General features: G+C 38.2%; 1 protein-coding gene across 1 annotated transcript; it reads left to right on the forward strand.

Moving 5' to 3' along the window:
* Positions 1-17,067: 17,067 nt before the first annotated feature.
* Positions 17,068-18,030, forward strand: LOC118924157 (olfactory receptor 2W1). The gene has a single exon (XM_036908670.2). It carries the CDS (start codon positions 17,068-17,070, stop codon positions 18,028-18,030), a length of 963 nt encoding a protein of 320 aa, XP_036764565.2.
* Positions 18,031-19,728: the final 1,698 nt, after the last annotated feature.

The following is a 19,728-nucleotide window of genomic DNA, read 5'->3' on the forward strand; positions in this document are numbered from 1 at the left end:
CATCTCTATTCATCATGAATATTGTCTGTAGTTTCCTTTTCTGGTAGAGTCCTTTTTTGGCTTTGGTATCAGGATGATGCTGGCCTTGTAAAGTAAGTTTGGAAGTGTCCTCTCCTCTTTAACTTTTTGGAAGAGTTTGAGAAGTATTGTCATTAATCCTTCTTTAAATGCTTAGTGAAATTCATTAGTGAAGCCATCTGGTCCTGGAATTTTCTTCACTAGGAGACTTTTGATTACTAATTCAACTTCCTTAATAGTAATTCATCTATTTATATTTTCTATTTATTTCTGATTCACTCTTGACAGTTTGTATATTTCTAAATATTCTACTGTTTCTTCTAGTTTGTCCAGTTAGTTGGCATATAGCTGTTCATAAGAAACAGTTCTAAACTGGTGATACGCACAGGGCTCAGCACAGCAGAAGCATACAGAAATGCTCAGCTCAAACTATTTCCTTGAAATAGGTTTTCTTGCATACTATTAAAGGCTGCTATCTGAGTGTTTGGCTTCCAATCAGCCTGTATCTAGGTGTTGACTCAAGTCCTTCCCTTTGGGACACTGAAAAGATTTAGCACAAACTCAACTACTAGGAATAGGCTGCTTGGACAATCCAGAGATTTGAGAGATAACCAAGAGCTAAAGCTGGGCTAAGTGATAAGATACACTTACACAAGACCACTCCTTCAGAGCCAAAAAAGGTGGCTGATTTTTCTAATGCGTAGCAACCAACAGAGAACCCAAGAAAATGATGAAACTGATTAATATGTTCCAAACAAAAGAGCAAGTTAAAAATAGAAGCAGACCTTAAATAAATGTATATAAGTGGTTTTATCTGAAAAAGAATTCAAAATAAAGGTCATAACCATGCTGATGGACCTGCAGAGAAATATGCAAGAGCTAAAGGATCAAGTTAGGAGGGAGAATACAGAAATAAAACAATCTCTGGAAGGACTTAAGAGCAGACTGGATGAAGTGCAAGAGGCCATTAATGGAATAAAAATCAGAGAACAGGAACACAGAGAAGCTGAGGCAGAGAGAGATAAAAGGATCTTCAGGAATGAAAGAATACAAAGAGAACTGTGTGACCAATCCAAATGGAACAATATCCGCATTATAGGGGTACCAGAAAAAGACGAGAAAGAAAAAGGGATAAAAACTGTCTTTGAAGAAATAATTTCTGAAAACTCCCCCAATCTGGGTAAGGAAATAGTCTCTCAGGCCATGGAAGTCAACAGATCTGCCAGCACAAGAGACCAAAGGAGGACAACACCAAGACATATAACAAATAAAATGGCAAAGATCAGAAACAAGACAGAATATTAAAAACAGTCAGAGAGAGAAAAATGATCACCTACAGAGGAAAACCCATCAGGCTAACATCAGACTTCTCAAGAGAAAACTTAAGGCCAGAAGGGACTGGCATGATATATTCAATGCAATGAAACAGAATGGCCTCAAATCAAGAATACACTACATGGCAAGATTATCATTTAAATTTGAAGAAGGGATTAAACAATTCCCAGATAAGCAAAAGTTGAGGAAATTTACTTCCCACAAACTATCTGTACAGTGTATTTTAAAGGGACTGCTCTAGATGGGAGTGTGCCTAAGGCTAAACAGTTGTCACTAGAGAAAATAAACCACAGCAAAGGAAGTAGACCAACTTAATACAAACCAAAAGCAAAATTAAATCAGATACCCCCACAGTCAGTCAAGGGATACACAAAGTGTACACAATATGACACGTAACATATAAAGAGGGGAGGAGGAAAAACAGAAGGGAGAGAAAAAAGAATCATCAGACTGTGTTTATAATAGTGTAATAAGTGAGTTAATGTAGACAACTAGATAGCAAAGAAGCTCCCTTTGAACCTTTGGTAACAACAAATCTAAAGCCTACAAATAGCAGTAAGTACACATCTATTGGTAATCACCCTAAATGTAAATGGACTGAATGCACCAATCAAAAGACATATACTTAGAGCATGGATACAAAAGCAAGACCCATCTATATGCTGCCTGCAAAAGACTCACTTCAAACCCAAATATGTACACAGACTAAAAGTGAAGACTGTGGTGGGGATTTGATAATGTGGGGAATCTAGTAACCACAATGTTGCTCATGTAATTGTATATTAATGATACCATAGTAAAAATTATATCATCATTTCATATACTTTACACTTACATGTCCTTTATATTTCAATAAAGCTGGGAGAAAAAGATACTTAATTGGAGGTGGTAAGAGAAGGTTGTCTGTTCTCTATAAGGCTTTGAAATTTGTTGAAACATCTTTACCACCTGGCACATGGTAAATTTTCCTCTTAGAAACAGTAAGTACTCTATATATGTCCATTACATAACGTTGGTAATTGTATGGTTCAAATCTTTTCTATCCTTACTGATTTTTTTTGTCTACCTGACATACCAGTTACTCAAAGATGTGTTTTAAAATATCCTCCTGTGATGGTTGTTCCTCATTGATCTTTACTAGGTGAGGGACTTCTTTCCTTACCTAGCAACAATGCTTGTTATTAATCCACATGGTGGGATTTATTTCTTAAAACCTTTAACTAAGGATCTTGTTCAGTACTTGCTCAGAGGTTTCTCTCAATGCAGATATTTCTCCATTTTTAATTTTGTATGACTAAGATAGCATTAAGAAAGTGAGATTCAAACTACACCTTGGGTGAAGATCTTACCAGTCATATAACTGATACAGAATTTACATTGAGAATTCTCAAGATGGCAGCATGAGTAGGATGGCAGAAATGTCCTCCCAAAACCATATATATTTTGAAAATACAGCAAATACGACTGTTTCTAGAAGAGTGACCAGAAGATACAGTACATGAGCCAGACTACGTCTGCAAGAACCCAACATCTCACGGAAAGGGTAAGATACAACTCCGTGACCCAGAAGGACCCAAGCAGTATCCCCACCTAAGCTCACTGGAGGGAGGAAAAGAATCAGAGTGGAAGGGAGTGGAAGCACAGGACTGCTAAATAACCAGCCCTAGTAATCTGCCCCAGGAGCACAGACACACATTGCGTGGTGCACTGGATATTAGAGGAGTGGAAAAGCAAAATCTGAGATTAAGACTGCGAGCAGGTTCCCACAGCTGGCTGCCCTGGGACAAAAGAAAAGTGGGTGCTCTAAAAGTGTTCAAGAGACAATGGTTTAACATGTGGACAAAATCGTCCTGGCACACTCAGCCCAGCAAGTTGGGAACTTTAAGGAACTTCAGACACCCTAATCCCCTGGGTGGAAATGCAGCTCTGAACTCCCTCATGGCAATAAGCAGCCTGTCATTCCTTCACCCCAGCCAGCACTGCAAGCCAACTGGCTGACCCGCCATTGCTGAAGAACAGTGAGAGAGCATCCCTGCCTACAGCAATCACACAGCTTGACACAGAGGCTTCTCCCTGCATGGGGCTAACTGGCCCAGACCCAGAGGGTGCTTCCTGCACATGGTTGAGCAACACAGATAGTGGAGACAAGCACAGGGTCCAGGAAGCATGTAGGGGCTCTGTTCTCAAGCAGAACACACACTGCTTGGCTGCAACACCCTCCAGTGCCCTAGGCCATCCAGACAGCCACCCCGCCTATGACAGCTCACGGAATTAACCAAGAGGATGCTGCCTGCACACAGTTAACTGACACAGACAGCAGAGATGGACGCAGAGTCTGAGTGGCATGAAGGGGTTCTGTTTACATGGCAGAGCATGTGCCACTGGCCTGCGACTTCCGCCATTGCCCCAGGCCATCTCGAAGGCTGCCCCACCCACAGCAGCTAAGGGGATTAACTCAGAAGCTGCTCCCTGTGTGTGGTTAATCAGCACAGACATCAGAGAAAGGCAAGGTGACCTAAAAGCAGGAAAGGACTTTGTTCTCCCAGCTGACACATGCGCCACTCACCAGTGACCACTCCCATTGCCATGAAAAGGCAGAAACAACATTGTCCAGTCCGAAGTCCATCAAACACCAGATAAAGGGCTTGGTTAGAATGAAATCACCTATCTTCATGAAAAAAAATTTCAAATTAAAAGTCATAAGCATGCTGATGGAGCTACAGAGAAATATTCAAGAGCTAATGGATAAATTCAGGAGGGAGATAACAGAAATTATACAAACAATAGAAGGATTTAAGGGGAGACTGGATGAGGTGTAAGAGACTGTTAATGTAATAGAAATCAGAGAACAGGAATACAGAGAAGCTCAGGCAGAGAGATATAAAAGGATCCCTAGGAATGAAAGAATATTAAAAGAACTTTGTGGGATGGAGCCAACATGGTGGCGTGAGTAGGACAGTGGGAATCTCCTCCCAAAAACATATATATTTTTGAAAATACAACAAATACAACGAACCCTAAAAGAGAGACCAGAAGACACAGGACAACAGCCTGACTACACCCACACGTGCGAGAGCCCAGCACCTGGTGAAAGGGGTAAGATACAAGCCCCGGCCCGGCAGGACCCGAGCACACCTCCCCCGAGATCCCGGCGGGAGGGAGAGGGAGGCCAGGACTGCTAAACACCCAGCACCAGCCACCCGCACCAGAGTCCAGACACAGTGCATGCGTGGAGGACTGGAAACTCGGGAAATAGGGCAGCAAGACCTCTGAGTGGGCGCCGAAGCTGATGCCACTGTGACAAAGAAAAGTGAGTGCTTTTTGAAAGTCTTAAAGGGACAGGGATTTAACAGCTAGACAGAAACAACACACGTCACAGGCCAGTGGCTGGAAATTACAGGGAAAACCGGGTGCACTAACACTCTGGGCAACAGCTCTGAGACCCCTCATGGAGGTAAACAGCCAAAGAGCCCCCCCGTCCATTACCCCTCCGGGTGCTGCAAAAGCAGAGAAACAGCCTAAGGCAAAACACGCCCACAGAAAGGCAGAAAGGAAAATTCCTACACTTCGGCCAGGAAAGACACAAAGACCCAGCCTACACACAATTACAAAGCCACTAGGGGTCGCAGTTGTCCCAGTAAAGAAAGGCCAGTAGCAAGTGAAAAGTTTGGCCCTCCCAGCTGACAGTCAATACCACCTGTCAACATGAAAAGGCAAAAAAATATGAACCAGACAAGACTAACCCAGACAGCTTCGGCATCTGTTACATCTTCCCTTGAGAAGGAACATGGGGAGATAGATTTAGCCAGTCTTCCTGAAAAAGAATTCAAAACAAAAGTCATAACCATGCTGATGGACTTGCAGAGAAATATGCAAGAACTAAGGAAGGAGAATACAGAAATAAAACAAGCTCTGGAAGGACTTCAAAACAGAATGGACGAGATGCAAGAGACCATTAATGGACTAGAAAACAGAGAACAGGAACGCAGAGAAGCTGATTCAGAGAGATATAAAAGGATCTCTAGGAATGAAACAATTTTAAGAGAGCTGAGTGACCAATCAAAACGGAACAACATCTGCATTATAGGGGTACCAGAAGAAGAAGAGAGAGAAAAAGGGATAGAAAGTGTCTTAGAAGAAATAATTGCCAAAAACTTCCAAAAACGAGGGGAAGAAATGGCCTCTCAGACCACAGAGGTACACAGAACTCCCATGACAAGGGATCCAAGGAGGGCAACACAAAGACACATAATAATTAAAATGGCAAAGATCAAAGACAAGGACAAAGTATTAAAGGCAGCCAGAGAGAAAAAAAAGGTTACCTACAAAGAAAAACCCATCAGGCTATCATCAGACTTCTCAACAGAAACCCTACAGGGCAGAAGAGAATGGCATGATATACTTAATGCAATGAAACAGAAGGGCCTCGAACCAAGACTACTGTATTCAGCACGACATCATTTAAATATGAAGGAAGGATTAAACAATTCCCAGACAAGCAAAAGTTGAGGGAATTTGCCTCCCACACACCACCTCTTCAGGGCATCCTACAGAGACTGCTCTAGATGTAGCACTCCTAAAAAGAGCACAGAACAAAACACCCAACATATGAAGAAGGGAGGAGGAGGAATAAGAAGGGAGAGAAATAAAGAATCATCAGACTGTGTTTATAATAGCTCAACAAGCGAGTTAAGTTAGACAATAAGATACTAAAGAAGCTAACCCTGAACCTTTGGTAAACAAAAACTTAAACCTGCAATGGAATAAGTTCATACCTTTCAATAATCACCCTAAATGTAAATGGACTGAATGCACCAATCAAAAGACACAGAGTAATAGAATGGAAAAAAAGCAAGATCCATCCGTATGCTACTTACAAGAGACTCACCTCAAACCCAAAGACGCGCACAGACTTAAAGTCAAGGGATGGAAAAAGATATTTCATGCAAACAACAGAGAGAAGAAAGGTGTTGCAATTCTGGCATCAGACAAAACACACTTCAAAATAAAGAAAGTAAAAAAAGACAAAGAGGGACATTACATAAAGATAAAGGGCTCAGTGCAACAAGAGGATATGAACTTTATAAATATATATGCACCCAACACAGGATCACCAACATACCAGAAACAAATATTAACAGAACTAAAGGAGAAAATAGAATGCAATGCATTCATTCTAGAAGACTTCAGCACACCACTCACTAAAAAGGACAGATCCACCAGACAGAAAATAAGTAAGGACACAGAGGCACTGAACAACACACTAGAACAGATGGACCTAATAGACATCTACAGAACTCTACATCCAAAAGCAACAGGATGCACATTCTTCTAAAGTGCACATGGAACATTCTCCAGGATAGACCGCATAATAGGCCACAAAAAGAGCCTCAGTAAATTCCAAAAGATTGAAATCCTACCAACCAACTTTTCAGAGCACAAAGGCATAAAACTGGAAAAAAACTGTACAAAGAAAGCAAAAAGGCTCACAAACACATGGAGGCTTAACAACATGCTCCTAAATAATCAATGGATCAATGACCAAATCAAAATGGAGATCCAGCAATAAATGGAAACAAACGACAGCAACAACACTAAGCCCCAACTTCTATGGGACACAGAAAAAGCAGTATTAAGAGGAAACTATATAGCAATCCAATTATATTTAAAAAAAGAAGAACAATCCCAAATGAATGGTCTAATGTCACAATTATTGAAATTGGAAAAAGAAGAACAGATGAGGCCTAAGGTCAGCAGAAGGAGGGACATAATAAAGATCAGAGAAGAAATAAATAAAATTGAGAAGAATAAAACAATAGCAAAAATCAATGAAACCAAGAGCTGGTTCTTCGAGAAAATAAACAAAATAGATAAGCCTACAGCCAGACATATTAAGAGGAAAAGAGAGTCAATACAAATCAAGAGTATCAGAAATGAGAAAGGAAAAATCACGACGGACCCCACAGAAATACAAAGAATTATTCGAGAATACTATGAAAACCTATATGCTAACAAGCTGGGAAACCTAGGAGATATGGACAATTTCCTAGAAAAATACAACCTTCCAAGACTGACAAAGAAAGAAAAAGAAAATCTAAACAGACCAAATACGAGCAAAGAAATTGAAGCGGTAATCAAAAAACTACCAAAGAACAAAACCCCCGGGCTCGATGGATTTACCTCGGAATTTTATCAGACATACAGGTAAGACATAATACCCATTCTCCTTAGAGTTTTCCAAAAAACAGTGGAGGAGGGGATACTCCCAAACTCATTCTATGAAGCTAACATCACCCTAATACCAAAACCAGGCAAAGACACCAACAAAAAAGAAAACTACAGACCAATATCCCTCATGAACGTAGATGCAAAAATACTCAACAAAATATTAGCAAACCAAATTCAAAAATACATCAAAAGGATCGTACACCATGAACAAGTGGGATTCATTCCAGGGATGCAAGGATGACAAAACATTCGAAAGTTCATCAACATCATTCACCACATCAACAAAAAGAAAGACAAAAACCACATGATCATCTCCATTGATGCTGAAAAAGCATTTGACAAAGTTCAACATCCATTCATGATATAAACTCTCAGCAAAATGGGAATAGAAGGCAAGTACCTCAACATAATAAACTCCATCTATGAAAAATCCACAGCCAACATTATATTGAACAGTGAGAAGCTGAATGCTTTTCCTCTGAGATCGGGAAATAGACAGGGATGCCCACTCTCCCCACTGTTATTTAACATAGTACTGGAGGTCCTAGCCACGGCAATCAGACAAAACAAAAAATACAAGGAATCCAGATTGGTAAAGAAGTTAAACTGTCACTATGTGCAGATGACATGATACTGTACATAAAAAACCCTAAAGACTCCACCCCAAACTTACTAGAACTGATATGGGAATACAGCAAAGTTGCAGGATACAAAATCAACACACAGAAATCTGTGACTTTCCTATACACTAAAAATGAACCAATAGAAAGAGAAATCAGGAAAACAACTCCATTCACAATTGCATCAAAAAAAAAAACCTACGAAAAAACCTAACCAAAGAAGTGAAAGACTTATACTCTGAAAACTACAAGTCACTCTTAAGAGAAATTAAAGGGGACACTAACAGATGGAAACTCATCCCATGCTCGTGGCTAGGAAGCATTAACATCGTCAAAATGCCCATTCCTGCCCAAAGCAATAGACAGATTGATGCAATCCCTATGAAACTACCAGCAACATTTTTCAATGAACTGAAACAAATAATTCAAAAATTCATATGGAAGCACCAAAGACCCCGAATAGCCAAAGCAATCCTGAGAAAGAAGAATAAAGTAGGGGGGATCTCACTCACCAACTTCAAGCTCTATCATAAAGCCATAGTAATCAAGACAATTTGGTACTGGCACAAGAACAGAGCCACAGACCAATGGAACAGACTAGAGAATCCAGACATTAACCCAGACATATATGGTCAATTAATATTTGATAAAGGAGCCATGGACAGACAATGTGGAAATGACAGTCTCTTCAACAGATGGTGCTGGCAAAACCGGACAGCTACATGTAGGAGAATGAAACTGGACCATTGTCTAACCCCATACACAAAAGTAAACTCAAAATGGATCAAAGACCTGAATGTAAGTCATGAAATCATTAAACTCTTGGAAAAAAACATAGGCAAAATCCTCTTAGACATAAACATGAGTGACCTCTTCTTGAACATATCTCTCCGGGCAATGAAAACAACAGCAAAAATGAATAAGTGGGACTATATTAAGCTGAAAAGCTTCTGTACAGCAAAAGACACCATCAATAGAACAAAAAGGAACCCTACAGTATGGGAGAATATATTTGAAAATGACACATCCGATAAAGGCTTGACATCCAGAATATATATAGAGCTCACACGCCTCAACAAACAAAAAACAAAAAACCCAATTAAAAAATTGGCAAAGGAACTGAACAGACGGTTCTCCAAAAAAGAAATACAGGTGGCGAACAGACACATGAAAAGATGCTCCACATCACTAATTATCAGAGAAATGCAAATTAAAACTACAAAGAGGTATCACCTCACACCAGTAAGGATGGCTGCCATCCAAAAGACAGACAACAACAAATGTTGGCGAGGCTGTGGAGAAAGGGGAACCCTCCTACACTGCTGGTGGGAATGTAAATTAGTTCAACCATTGTGGAAAGCAGTATGGAGGTACATCAAAACGCTCAAAACAGACTTACCATTTGACCCTGGAATTCCACTCCTAGGAATTTACCCTAAGAATGCAGCAATCAAGTATGAGAAAGACCAGTTCTCCCCTATGTTTATCGCAGCACTATTTACAATATCCAAGAATTTGAAGCAACCTAAATGTCCATCGATAGATGAATGGATAAAGAAGATGTGGTACATATACACAATGGACTACTACTCAGCCATAAGAAAATGGAAAATCCTACCATTTGCAGCAACATGGATGGGGCTGGAGGGTATTATGCTCAGTGAAACAAGCCAAGTGGAGAAAGAGAAATACCAAATGATTTCACTCATCTGTGGAGTATAAGAACAAAGGAAAAACTGAATGAAAAAAATAGCAGCAGAATCACATAACTCAAGAATGTACTAACAGGTACCAAAGGGAAAGGGACTGGGGAAGATGGGTGGGTAGGGAGGGATAAGTGGGGGAGAAGAAGTGGGGTATGAAGATTAGCATGCATGGGGGGTGGGAGAAAGGGGAAGGCTGTACAACACAGAGAAGACAAGTAGTGATTCTGCAACATTTTGCTACGCTGATGGACAGTGACTGTAAAGGGGTATATAGGGGGGACCTGGTATAGGGGAGAGCCTAGTAAACAAAATATTCATCATGTAATTGTAGATTAATGATTTTAAAAAAATGCAGTTCCTGTGTGGTGACCTCCAATGAGTTCTACACAATGATATAATGGGCATATAAAAGTGTAGGCAAAGGGGCTGTTTGTGTTTATACAGAGGATCAAAGCCTAATTTGACTACCCCAAAAATTAACTAAGTTACGATATGAAAAAGAACTTCCAACATCAGCACTCTCTGGAAGATTCATGCCAGAAGATGATCATCGAAAAACCCCAACAAAGATCCACGTACTGCTACAGCTGTAGATGCATTCATCCCACCAACTCCTGGACTTGACATGGGAATGATGGAGATATCTACGCTGGCCTGTGCATACAGTAAAACAACAAATTTGACTGGATCTATACTGTTGGAACTCAACCAAGAATTAGGAGAAGTGAAAATTGTAGCACTCCAAAATCTTACAACTACAAACTATTTACTGTTAAAAGAACATATGGGATGTGAACATTCCCCAGGAATGGGTTGTTTTAATTTGTCTGATTTCTCTCAGACTGTTCAAGTTCAGTTGGACAATATCCACCATATCATAGATAAGTTTTCACAAATGCCTAAGGTGCCTAACTGTTTTCTTGGTTTCACTGGAGATGGCTGGTAATTAAAGGTATGCTTGGGTTATGTAACTGTACTATTATGTTAATGTGTGTGTGCAATTTAATTAGTAGTTTAAAACCTATACATGTTGAAGTTACTCTACAAGAAGATATGTCAAAGAAATAATCAATCTTCCCAGGTTTTCTTCTGCCTGCTACTTCTATAGCTTTTCTTCTTCCTTCCTAATTACAACCCTTAAATCGAATTTGTGCCTCATATCAAATTTACCGAGTATCATAATTCTTCCAAGTGGTAAAGACACCTCAAGACAAATGCTGGGCATAGAGGCCACAGCGCATAAATATGCAAAGAATTAAAAAGCTAACCTTTTCAAACAATAAGGCTTCTCTCTCACTTACTAACTTAACATTTCCCTGTATGGCCCCAGAAGATGACTGGTTAGCCAGAGACGGGTAAGATTCCTCAAGGGAGGAACAAACTAAGACAGACACAGTCGCAGGGGGGCCATCAGGTGAGAAAATGGGAATCAACAGAGGTGAGGCTTTGAACCTCCCACCCCCCGTTCTGAGAGAAATCTTCTGCATACGTGTATGTTTTATTGCCCTTGTCTAGCTTGGATTAACACATAGTCTACAGGCACACACCTGATCATCTACATTTGCTCTCTTACAACACTAAACTATGTTTTCTACCTTTATCTTGTATCTACCTACCACTTCAGCATTTTATTAAAAATAATAATAATAAAGAGAGAAATGTGGTATCCACATATATATCAAGTGTAAAAATCAAATGAATATTCATATTTGAACTATCTGTTTATAGTTCATAATGCATGAGCAAAACCGAAAGTTTCTGTGATGACTGCCCTTGTAATGTTGACCATGTAACTTATTCACTATGTAAGAATTTGTACTCCATGTAAGAACTTGTTCGTTATGCTTCAGAAGATTGGAGACTGATGAAAATTAGGCTTGGGGTGGATTAATGATTGTACATTGAGCATTGACCGCCTTATACAGAATTTTATTGTTGTTAACAACCATTTGATCAATAAATATGAGAGATGCCCTCAGAAAAAATATATATGTATATACACACTTCCAATTGTAAAATAAATAAGTAACCGGGATGTGATGTATAGCATAAGGAATATAGTCAAAATATTGTAACAACTTGGTATGGTGATAGCTGGTACCTAGTATTATCATGTATATAAGTGTTGAATCACTGTGTTGTACACCTGAAACTAATGTAATACTGTGTGTCAACTACCCTTCAATAAAAAGTAATTATCTAAAAAAAAATTTTTAAATAAAAGAACTTTTTGACCAATTCAAATGGAACAATAATCACATTATAGGGGTACCAGAAGAAGAAGAAGAGAGAAAAAGACATAAACAGTGTCTTTGAAGAAATAATCTCTGCAAACTTCTCCAATCTGGGTAAGGAAATAGTCTTTCAGACCATGGAAGTCGACAGATCTCCCAACACAAGAGACCAAAGGAGGGCAACACCAAGACATTTAATAATTAAAATGGAAAAGATCAAAGAAAATGACAGAGCATTAAAAGCAGCCAGAGAGGTAAAAGATCACCTACAAAGGAAAACCCATCAGACTATCGTCAGACTTCTCAACAGAAATATTACAGACCAGAAGGGAGTGACATGATACATTCAATGCAATGAAACAGAATGTCCCCCGAACCAAGACTACTGTATCCAGCAAGATTATCATTTAAATTTGAAGAGGTATTAAACAATTCCCAGATAAGCAAAAGTTGAGGGAATTTACTTCCCACAAACCATCTGTACAGTGTATTTCAAAGGGACTGCTCTAGGTGGAAGTGTGCCTAAGGCTAAACACTTGTCACTAGAGAAAATAAACCACAGCAAAGGAAGTAGACCAACTAAATACAAACCAAAAGCAAAATTAAATCAGATACCCCCAAAGTCAGTCACAGGAGGAGGATGAAAAACAGAAGGCAGAGAAAAAGGAATCATCAGACTGTGTTTATAATATTGTAATAAGTGAGTTAAGTAGATGGTTAGATAGTAAAGAAGCTACCCTTGAACCTTTGATAATAACAAATCCAAAGCCTGCAATGGCAATAAGTACATATCTATTGGTAATCACCCTAAATGTAAATGGACTGAATGCACCAATCAAAAGACATAGACTTAGAGCATGGATACAAAAGCAAGACCCATCTATATGCTGCCTGCAAGAGACTCACTTCAAACCCAAAGATGTACACAGACTAAAAGTGAAGGGATGGAAAAAGATATTTCATGCAAACAATAGGGAGAATAAAGCAGGTGTTGCAGTACTTGTATCAGACAAAACAGACTTCAAAACAAAGAAAGTAACAAGATACAAAGAAGGACATTACATGATGATATAGGGGTCAAGCCAACAGAAGGATATAACCATTATAAATATCTATGTACCCAACACAGGAGCACCTGCATATGTTTGACAAATACTAACAGAATTAAAGGGGGAAATAGAATGCAATGCATTCATTTTAGGAGACTTCAACACACCACTCACTCCAAAGGACAAATCAACCAGATATAAAATAAGTATGGACACAGAGGCACTGAACAACACATTAGAACAGATTGACCTAACACATTAGAACAGATTGACCTAACGGATATCCACAGAACTCTACACCAAAAGCAGCAGAATACACATTCTTCTCAAGTGCTCATGGAACATTTTCCAGAAGAGACCACATGCTCGGCCACAAAAAGAGCCTCAGTAAATTCAAAAAGTTTGAAAAAAATTCAAAATTTTTATGGTCAACGCCACAGTCCTCTGAGCCTTGCTATCCCAAGTTTTACTCCTGACTCTAACGCTCCCATACAATCCCCTGGACTTAATTAAGTCCGTACCTCATCAAGGTACATGTGTTCTCCTACAGGAGTCTCCTCACTTAAATTGCCTGCTGTCTATGCAAGATCTGACTCTTCTCAGGTCCCCTTCACTCCATACTCAGGTCCCTGTTTGGGTGCCACCTGCAGAGACCAGCTCCACAAACTACCTGAACCTGAGAGGAGTGGATGAGGAGATTAATGAAAACACAGAGGAAGATATAAGAAAGAAACAGAAACCAAAGCTGGGATCAGGAGGTCCACTGACCCCTGGTGGCGGACAAGTAACAGTTTATTTTCTGAGCACAACTTACATACACAGGCTCATAATGTTGTCACTTCCAGAGTCATCTCATATCCAGTGTTGTCACTTCTGCTTCCCGTGATCTCACTAGCAGGGACATCACTTCCTGATGCCTGGATCCAGTAATGTCACTTTTGGGGGACATCACTTCCGGGGTGATGTTGCTTCCTGCCCACCACACCAACCCATAATAATCCTCAGAATACATACTCACTCCAGAATTTACGGTTTAAATAGTGACCTCTAAGACACAAATGAAACTAGTAGTTATACATCCTGATATATTTGAATTACCTACCATGGCCATCAAGAAAAAGGCACATTAGAACTGAAAAAATATAATCCTTATGATCCTCAACTTACAATTTGGGGCTTTGCAGGTTGAACATTTTTTCACAGATAACTGTTTTGAATTTCGGAACAAGAGAAAAATATAGGAAGTTATTTAAATGGCATCTGCTCTAGGAAGATTTATTTCTCAATCTGTATGTACTGTTAATGGCAAGATGATTTTACAGAGTTAACATATACTATAATTCTACTGTCAGAACTTCATACTATTTAATAGCAAATTTTATTTGTGATACATTCACTACCTAGAGAAAAACTCTAAATATACATCTTCTCATTCCTTTGCCCTATACCTTTCCTTCATATTGAATAAATTTTATATCTATTAAATTCACCTAGTGAAATATCAAGTTATGGTTTAATTCTCCAGCCATTTCATTAGCTGGCTTTTTCTATGGCACTTCACTGAGTCAACTGGATACACTACAGATGGTTTAGAAAATCTTTCTTGGTGATTTAGGTTTTCAAGCTACACTGGGAAATTTAATTCAATTATTCTTCTTAATTAATGATTGTTTTTCATAATATATCTGTAGGATAAAGACCTGTTTGCAGAATGATCTAAAGTCAGAACAAGTAGTAAGATTTTGTGACAGGTTTCATCCCCTTATCTGAGGTCACATGTTCAGGTAGGAGGAGTCCTGTCCAGAATTTGTACCTTAACACACTCCAGAAAAGGCAAAATTCAGAGTGGCTCTGCAGGGGAAGCATGAGAGAGCTACAGCCCTGGAGAGCAAGTGCTTCACCAGGAGCTGTTTCTCCACAGTGTGGATTCCACACTGGTCAAGAAGCAGAATATCAAGGGAACTCTGTCAGGATCACAGTAATGTTCATCTTTAATATGTCTTGGAAAATGGTGTGCCTGGGTTGGTAAAACTATGTATGGTAAGTAGAAAAAAAGGAATTAGACCTATATGGACCAATTCTTCCGGTTTTCTTTCAGAACTCTTAGAATAAATTTTGTAAATCTCTGTGGAGAAATTCTCCTTTTTATCTATATTATGAAGGAAAAATTATTTTATTTTTTATTAAGAGGAAGAGAGGAAGCTATTTCTTGATTTGTGATTTCAGATGTTTTGATCCAACAGAAATAAGACAGGAAAACAAACAGATTAACTTGAAAATGAAGAAATATAATATTTTATTCATGAAGACTGTGAAGATAGGATGACTCTGATATTTTTGATCCACTTCTAAATCTCATAATGCGCATGAAAAATTATTTGAAGCTTTCCTATGTCAGATTTTTAATAAGTAGAAGAAGGATTTTTTTTCCTTCCTGAATTAATCTTTGTAGGCTATAGGGACAATGGAAATAGTTAAGGATTAACAGCATGGAATTGGCTTTATAAAGAATTTTCATTTTGGTTTTCATATAACTTTAACTGAAGCTCTGTCTTATTCAGAAGTTAGAGACACATACATCACATGTCTGTCAAAATAAGTATTATTTATTTATTCATTCCCCTGTTCAGACATTATAGAACTGAAATAGTGTGTAACTGTTTGCAATACATTTCAGTTATTTTTCTTTCTGTCCAACTCAGTTAGTGGCAGAACCGATGCTTTGCAAATCATGATTCTTGAAAAGCTAATTCTGAGAAAATCACCAAATGACTCTCTCAAAACAGATATATCTGTCATATTCATTTACTGTAGTCAGTCTTAATGTGTCCACTTTTGAATCAGAGTCAGTTTGAAGTAATTTCTTTGAAATATTCAGGAAACATACTTGAAATGATAACCAACAAAAAACACAATTTTTGTACTGTATCAACAGGGAATAAAGGCATCAGTGTGATATTAAACTATTATTTTCAATCATTTATTTTCTAAGGTCTTTTGTCCTTTTTTTCAGACTATCTTTTAGGACAGTTTTAGGATTACAACAAAATTGATAGGAAGATACAGAGATTTACCGTACACTCCATACATATACATGCATGGCTTTCCCCATGATCAATACCACTCACCAAAATGATACTTTTTTTGGACTGGGGTAGTGATGATGGAAATTTTTGAAGTGACAGGTACTTAACATATATTTTTGCATTCATTTACATTCCATTTACATTTGCATACAATTTAGTTTTGATGGGGATGAGATGGGGTGATAGGGATGACCTAGGGTATGGGTATGAGAGAAATAAAAATGCCAGGGATAAATGTCATATTCCTACATAACAGATTGGGAGTATTGTCATTCACTAAGGTACAGAAAAAGAGGAACACACTTCTTCATTCCAACATCAGCCATATAATTAGATTTTATAAGTGAATTCACTGACCAAGTAAAAGAATATGTTCACTCTACCAAACCAAGGAGGTGTATAGAAAATCAGAGGGTCACATCATTTTAGAGACAGTTGTATTCCAAACTTCCAAATACATATGTGAGAAAATTCAGAAGGAGTTTGGAAGTAAACTCCCTAAACTCACCTAAATAAAAATATAATATAGACTCATCACCAGAAAAGAAGCTACAACAAATACCAGATTACTTGGCTATAATATTTACTCTTATCCATTAATTTTTAATTGTTAATGTAAATTCTTTCATTTGTTTAGCTCCATATTTGATTGTTATTTTTTAATTTGTTGGTTTTTATGTTTCTTCTCTTCCTCTTCTTCCTCTTCCTACTTCTTCTAGCTATCTCCGTCCTCATCCTCCTTCATGTCCTCCTCAGCTCCTCTCTTTCTAGGATTTGAACATTGAAGGACTATGAACCAAAGCAAGTATACTTCTCTAAATGGTTTTATTCTGCTTGGTTTCTCTGACCATCCTAAACTGGAGATGGTCCTGTCAGGAATTGTCGCTGTCTTCTACTTAATTACATTGGTGGGTAACACAGCCATCATTCTTGCATCTCTCCTGGATTCCCAACTCCACACACCAATGTATTTCTTCCTAAGGAATTTATCTTTCCTAGATCTATGTTTCACAACCAGCATTGTCCCTCAGATGCTCGTTAACTTGTGGGGACATGACAAGACCATCAGCTATGTGGGCTGTGTCATTCAGCTCTATATTTACATGTGGCTGGGCTCCATTGAATGCCTTCTCCTGGCTGTTATGTCCTATGATTGCTTTATAGCTATTTGTAAGCCCTTGCATTATTTGGTGATCATGAACCCACATCTATGTCTCAAGATGGTTATCATGGTCTGGAGTATTAGTTTGGCTAATTCTGTAGTATTATGCACACTCACCCTGAATTTGCCTCGATGTGGAAGCAACCTCCTGGATCATTTCTTGTGTGAGTTGCCAGCTATGGTCAAGACAGCTTGTACAGACACCACAACTGTTGAAATGTCTGTGTTTGCTTTAGGCATTGTCATTGTCCTTACACCTCTCATCCTCATTCTTATATCCTATGGCTACATTGCCAAAGCTGTGCTGAGGATGAAGTCAAAAGCAGGCCGACGAAAAGCAGTTAATACCTGTGCATCTCATCTCACTGTGGTGTCCATCTTCTATGGAAGTATTATCTACCTGTACCTGAGACCAGGTAACAGTGCCTCCAAAGACCAGGGCAAGTTCCTCACCCTCTTTTACACCATCATCACTCCAAGTCTCAACCCTCTCATTTATACTCTGAGGAATAAGGACATGAAGGATGCACTGAAGAAGCTAATGAGAGTTGACCACGAATCCACCAAATTGAAGAGGAAATGGAAGTCATAGAAAAATTTTACACTGGAAAGGTGATTAAATATGTTTTCTAATTGTCTTTAATTTTTACGGAGAGAGGTCACTCTTAGATCACAGAGATCAATTAAAATAATAATTCCTGTATACAAACATTTTGTGGATGCAAACAATATAACCATCCTACTTGGCTCTTTTAGCTCTAATCATTGCCTTCAAAAAGAAAAGACATTAAGAATTTATATTTTTATTTGAAATATAACACAAAGTGGATGTGGACATAAAATTAATTGCATTTGATTGATTCTAGAACCCATAGAAACTTTGGTTATTCAGTTTTGCATTTTCAGTGTTAATGTTTGGGTCATCAGAAATATAAACCTGAATGAATCATTTCATATATTTTATGGTGTGTATATTATATGACTTTCTACATTAACTCTCCTGTGATGTCATCCGTTTATGTATGTTTGTTGAGGACAATTCAATCTGTAAGGAAAGGAATTGTCATAAGTACCACCTGGAACAATCCATTCTTTGATGGAACTTGATATCAATATCTTGAATAAAGGATCTTTGTTATTTAAGTCTACTACTTCTTTATCATGATACAGGGCAGTGAGAATGAATAAATTAAGGGGATTTAATTAAGTTAAAATGATAACTCTATCTTACTCATTTCTTATTCATGAAATATTTATTCCATCTTTGTCTCAATCAACAATATGACCAGTTTGAGATTAGTTAGGCTTTGACATAGGACTGTCTAGGGAATCATGGAATTTACATAAATATTGAGAAATACAGACATAAATTTTGAATTAAACTTTGATCTGGTACCTTTTTCTAAAGGTCCCATTATTTAATAATCATAATCAATCTAGATACATAATATTTTCTCCTTTCTCACTTCATAATTCTTGAAATGTGTAGAGAAATAGTCACCGGATAATTTTAACTTTCCTAGTCAGAAAAACACAAAAAATATATTTAACTTGATATCAGATATTGTCAATGCCTTTATCACCCATATAATACCTCTTTTACATGTGGTAAAACTAGTTTCCTTCAGAAATAGTTCACCAGCCCAAAAAAAATGTCCTCAGAGAGAATATAAATTCTATAATCCTGATGTATGTGGTCTAGCAACCCCACCCATTACTTTTTTATTTGGGAATTTTGCTCTTGCTCTTAATACAATTTGTAATTAATAAGATTAGGAAATATATTAAGTCATTTTCTAACTTCATTTATCTCAGTACACCAAAAATGTAATAGTAATGGGCTCTTAGGAGAAAACTACATTTAATGCCTATAATATTTTGTTTTCCTCTTTATGTCTAATTTTACTTTTTCTTTGGTTTATTTAAACCTCTTCTGTATAGGGTTGCAAATTAAACTAATATTACTTAATCTCTCTTTTATTTCTACAAAATAAATGTATATAGCTCAAACCATTACATTAAATTACAATTAAACCCATTAAATGTGTCTTGACAATCAACGGGTTTCAGCCCCAAACAATTTCACTATGGATTCAATGAGACTGAAAAATTGACAGTGGAATGTTCTTGGCATGAAAGGGTTTATACCCAATTTTATTCCCACAGTGGCAGGTCACCCACTCAGAGTGAGTCTGCATGCAGCAAGCCCATCTCTGCCTCTGCGCCTATCCATCCCTGCAGCCATCTCAGTGTCTATCCTCAGCACTGCCACCACTCCAGTCTCTGCTCT

The sequence above is a fragment of the Manis pentadactyla genome, chromosome 16 (assembly GCF_030020395.1).
Source record: "Manis pentadactyla isolate mManPen7 chromosome 16, mManPen7.hap1, whole genome shotgun sequence".
NCBI lineage: Eukaryota > Metazoa > Chordata > Mammalia > Pholidota > Manidae > Manis > Manis pentadactyla.

Excerpts from the sequence above, each read along its gene's own strand:
- LOC118924157 (XM_036908670.2), top strand. The coding sequence starts at position 17,068 with ATGAACCAAAGCAAGTATACTTCTCTAAATGGTTTTATTCTGCTTGGT.